General features: G+C 58.0%; 1 protein-coding gene across 1 annotated transcript; it reads right to left on the bottom strand.

Annotated features, from left to right (window-relative positions):
- Nucleotides 1–673: 673 nt before the first annotated feature.
- Nucleotides 674–4586, bottom strand: LOC128799343 (green-sensitive opsin). The gene is made up of 5 exons (XM_053963669.1): nt 4187–4586; nt 2377–2545; nt 1962–2127; nt 1616–1855; nt 674–1458 (listed from the first exon to the last, which is right to left on the bottom strand). The coding sequence occupies exons 1-5, from the start codon at nt 4545–4547 to the stop codon at nt 1327–1329; spliced, it is 1068 nt and encodes a 355-aa protein (XP_053819644.1). The 5' UTR covers nt 4548–4586; the 3' UTR covers nt 674–1326.
- Nucleotides 4587–4800: the final 214 nt, after the last annotated feature.

Raw genomic sequence — 4800 nt, 5'->3', positions numbered from 1 at the left:
TGAATTCACTGACACAGGGAACAATTTTTCCCTGATTCTGCCAATTCTGTCACGACGCTGCCTGTAATGGCCCCACAGGAAGGGGAACTTGAACTCTGCGAGAAGCTCTCAGCTGAAGCTTTATTTAAGGCTACATGGGGAAATCTTAAATATTAAAGTACAAAAGTCCCTGGTTTGGCAGCGAGGGCTGTGCCCTGTGTGTCTCTTTCTGCCTCTAAACACCTTTGGTGCACCAGCTAACGGGGCTGTCACCTTGTGGGGATGGTGTCACCCACAGATCCCCCTTCCCATGGCTTTTGGGACCACTGCAGGCTTGTGTCTCCAAGAGCAGCATCATGTTCCCCCAGCTGGCCACCAGCATCTTGTCCCCATGGCCCAAGAGAAAGGACAAGGACTGAGCAACTGGGTTTTTCTCTGTGCTGCTTCTGTTTATTTCTTATTTTTTTTAAATCCCTACTCCTTGACTGCAGACGTCCTTGTGCTGACATGAGATTATTTATTTATAAAATATGTACAGGAAAGCGCTCGGGTCCCGGCCCCACCCTCCAAGGTTGGCTGTGCCTGTCCAGCCAGAGCAGAGGTGGAAGGGGAATTTCTCTGCTTCGGAGTGGGGAAGAGGAGGAGAAAGGAAAGGGCTGAGAGAGATAGAGATTTCAAAGGACATGAGCAAATATTTACAGGTTCCAAGACAAAAAAAATGTATCTACAGTGTTGTCTTGGGGATAGAGGGAGCTGGGCTGGAAGCGGAGCCCGCTCGTGGCTCCGTTTGTTATATTGATTTATAGGGACTGCAGGAATCGATTCCTGCTGGGAATCCCGGCGGGAGCGTGGCTCCGGAGAGCCCCAGGCTCAGGCCCTGGTGAGGGGCAGGTGGGGCCACCCCAGCCACGGGGTCCTGCTCCCGGGGCTTTGCCAGAATATTTAGATTTTTGCAAATGAGGCCTGGATGCTCCTGTGATGCTCCCGGGAGCCCAGGGAAGGGCGATGCTGGCGGGGAGTGGGATTCAGGCAGGAAAAGGTTTGGGGTCCCCACCAAGCGCTGCTGTTCGAACTCGATGGGGACAGGTAGGGACAGTCCCCCAGAGGTGTCGAGCTCCTGGGAGCTGGGGCACGGCCCTGGGCTCCCCGGGCTCGGAGTGGCAGAGCTCAGAGTGCCACGTGTGGGTCCCCGTGGATGTATGGGGTGGGGTCTGCACAGCTATGGCAGGATGGGCACAGCTAAATTCCCCTGCAGGGGGAGGGGGCCAGGGCACGAGGGAATGGCTGTGGGGCGTCTGTCTGGGTCCCCGAGCTCGGCAGGTCACCCCAGTTCAAACTGTCCGTGCTCTATGCGGGTGATACTTGGCTGGAAGAGACGGAGGAGACCTCGGTCTTGCTCTGGGATACGGTGGAGGAGGTGTCTTCATCCCCAAAGGGGTTCTTGCCGCAGCAGATTGTGGTGATCATGCAGTTACGGAACTGGGGAGGGGAGAGAAATGACAATGGTGGCACCGGGGGGCCAGCAGGGACGTGCTACAGGACCAGGAGTCCCTGGATGCACTGAGATCCCTCCTGGGAAGGAGCAGCGTGCCCGTGCAGCCCCCAGACGTGCTGCCCAGCCCCGGGGGCGTCTCACCTGTTTGTTCATGAGCACGTAGATGATGGGGTTGTAGAGGGAGGAGCTCTTGGAGAAGAAGGCAGGCACTGCCATCAGCGTGGCCGTGAAGTCGGCGCCCTTGTTGGTGAAGATCCAGAACGCCACCACGGCGTAGGGCGTCCAGGCCAGCATGAAGCCCAGCACCATGAGGATCACCATCCGCGTCACCTCCTTCTCCGCCTTCTGGGTCGTGGCCGATTCCTGCTGCTGGGCAGCTGCCTGTGCACACAGAGGGCGGTGAGGGGCAGCTCTCCACCCCTAACCCACGTCCCCCGTCCTGCCCGAGCCACCCCCCTGTCCCCGTGAGTCCCCCCCCGGCCGTTACCTCCCGGACTTTGCAAACGAGGCGCCCGTAGGAGAAGAAGATGATGACGACGGGGATGATGAAGTGGATGATGAACATGTAGAGCACGTAGGACTCGTTGTGGAAGTCGGGGTTGTGGGTGTAGTAGTCGGGCCCGCAGGAGCACTGCATCCCCTCCGGGATGTACCTGGCAGGGAGAGAGGTCGGAATCTGCTCCGGGACCCTCCTTGGGGGCAACAGGGATGGAATTCCCTGAGGATGGGGATGCTGGAAGGGTGGTACGCGTGGTTTGGGTCACAGCTTGCTGTGACCCTCCCTTCCTCCCACAGGAACAGGACATCCATTTCCCTCCTCCAAGGCCCAGTGCTTCCCTGTGGGAGCCACCTCCCTGCATGGCTGGAGGGATCCGGGAGCTGCTGAGGATCCTTGGACCCACCTGGACCAGCCGAAGAGCGGCGGGGCGGCGCAGGAAATGGCCATGACCCAGGTGAAAGCGATGCCCATCATGGCGTGGCTGGCGGAGAAGCGGAAGTTGCCCATGGGCTTGCAGATGACAATGTAGCGCTCGATGGCCAGGACAACCAGGGACCACAGGGCGACCTGGCCTGTGGGGAGGAGAGGGAGAGCCCACGGAGGGGTCAGTGCCCCTGAGGAGCTTCCAGAGGAGAGCAGAGGGAGCTGGGGATCAGCGTGGGATAAGCAGCATCCTGCCAGAAAACGGGGAATCCTCCACCCGTAACGTGCAGAAGCTCTGGGAGCTGAGGGGATGGAGCTCTGGGAGCTCTGGGGTCGGAGGGGTTTTAATAAATTAAGAATCAAGGGAGTGAATCCCACCTGGACGTGGGGAAGCGCAATTCCTGGCAATGCTGCCAGATGCCTCCAAACCTGTTGATTCCTTGAAATGTGCATTTTCAGGAGCCTTCTGCTGGCACTGGATCGAGTGGGGGGGAGGTGTGGGGAGGGGGGACTGTGTGGGTGGGAAATGTGCACATGTATTTATGAGGGATAATTAAACTTCAGGGGATTTGGGAGCGTTTAGTCGGTGCTGTAAGCCTGCTAATGCCCCCAGCTGTGATAAGCTGCTGATAACGACACCCTGTGCTGGGATTCGCTGGGGACCTGCTGCTCGAACAGCCGCTGCTTCCCAGACAACTTCCTTCCCTGGGAACAGGAGCCTCCTCCTCATCCTCTGAGAGCTACAAACCTTGGAAAGGCAAAATAACGCTGCCCAAGGCTCACTGAGCAGGGATGGAGCAGACTTTGGGATCTTCTGACCCCAAACCCAAGCCTTTCCTTGCTCCTTGGCTTGGATCAGGACATTCAGCTGTGCCTTTGGCAGAAGATCCGTATTTTTTAAATGTGTATTTTCCAAGCAGCTTCACTGTGGGATATGGCATTGTTTAGGGGAAGGAAAGCAAAGTCCCTGTGGTGGCTCTGGGTCTCCCCAACAAGGACTGGTGGCTGTCAGATCCATCACGAGGTGTGGCGTGGGCAGGGCTGGCTGTGTGGGCTCCGGCTGCCGAGTGAATTCTCCCTGTTTTTCCGCAGGGCAAAGTGTTGGCAGCACTTGTGTGTGTCCCTGAGAAATGCCTCAAGGAAAATCCCAAGGGCGCCCAAATCTGGTGCAGCTGGGACAGAGCTGAGCCATCCCTGTGGAACCTGAGAACCACCCTGGATCCTCCTCACCCTCCTTTTGCCCCTGGATAAGCTCTGAGCCCTCTCATCTCTCCACACCTCTAGCTCTTCCGTGGGGTTCCCTTCCTGAGGGATTTCTCTTCCCCTTCTAAACCCTCAATTTCTCCAAAAAGGAAAGCCTTTGGGCAAAGGAATAGTCATGGAATCATGAAGGTTGGGAAAAGACCTCTAAGGTGATCAAGTGCAAGGCTGTCCTTGGTCCGAGCTGCTTGGCGTTGGTTCGGGAGCACGCTGTGGTCATCCCTGGCAGGTCTCTGGTAACCACCCTGGCGTCACACCCCCAGTGACCAGCAGGGCCAGGTGAGCCCAGGCTGGATCCCGCAAACAAGGATCCCTTCCCAAACTTCCTTTCCTTGCCACCATGCCACGGCGGCTGCTTGCTATCAAGGTCAAACACGTAGAAATCTCTTTTCCTCCCCCATTTTAAGCGCAGGGTGAGCGCCACACGTGGGGGAACGATGCTGCACATCCCAACAGGGCCGTGAAGAGATGGAACCAGACTCCCAAAGCCCTGGAGAAGGAAGCCCCAAGCCCCCATTCCCATCCCTTACCTCCCAGCGTGGCGAAGAATCCCTCCACGGCGCAGCCGATGGGGCCGAACACGAAGTAGCCGTTCCAGGCGGTGTAGAAGGTGACGGTGAAACCAAAGCAGGCCATGCACAGGTCAGCCACCGCCAGGTTGACCAGGATGTAGTTGAGGGGCTGCCGGAGCTTCTTGTGCTTGAAGGTGACCAGGAGGGTGAGGAAGTTGATGGGGAAGCCGGTGGAGATGAGGAAGAAGATGTAGCAGCACACGAGGCGGTATTTCCAGGGCTCGGCCAGGTAGTACTGCGGGTACTCGAAGGGGCTCCGCACCACCCCCGTCTTGTTGGACATAGGCACGTAAAAATTGATCCCCTCCGTCCCGTTCATCCTGCCCTCGCTACGGGAGCTGCTCTGCCGGAGGGGTTTTCTGCAATGAACTGCGTTCCGACCCTGATTAATTAAAAAAGGGAAGCCCCACCCCCTCCCAACGCGGAAAGTGCGCAGTGAGAGGATTCCCCTCCGACCTAAAACGTGAATGAATTACAAGGAGCAGCAGGGGTTGAGGGGATGGAGGTGGTGGCCTGCCCTGTGCCGCGCCGGGGGCTGGCGGTGCCGCGCCTGGGGTGGTTTTATACCCTCC

The sequence above is a fragment of the Vidua chalybeata genome, chromosome 24 (genome assembly GCF_026979565.1).
Source record: "Vidua chalybeata isolate OUT-0048 chromosome 24, bVidCha1 merged haplotype, whole genome shotgun sequence".
Lineage (NCBI taxonomy): Eukaryota > Metazoa > Chordata > Aves > Passeriformes > Viduidae > Vidua > Vidua chalybeata.
The sequence above is the reverse complement of the archived record's forward strand: the minus strand, read 5'-3'. Positions and strand labels throughout refer to the sequence as shown.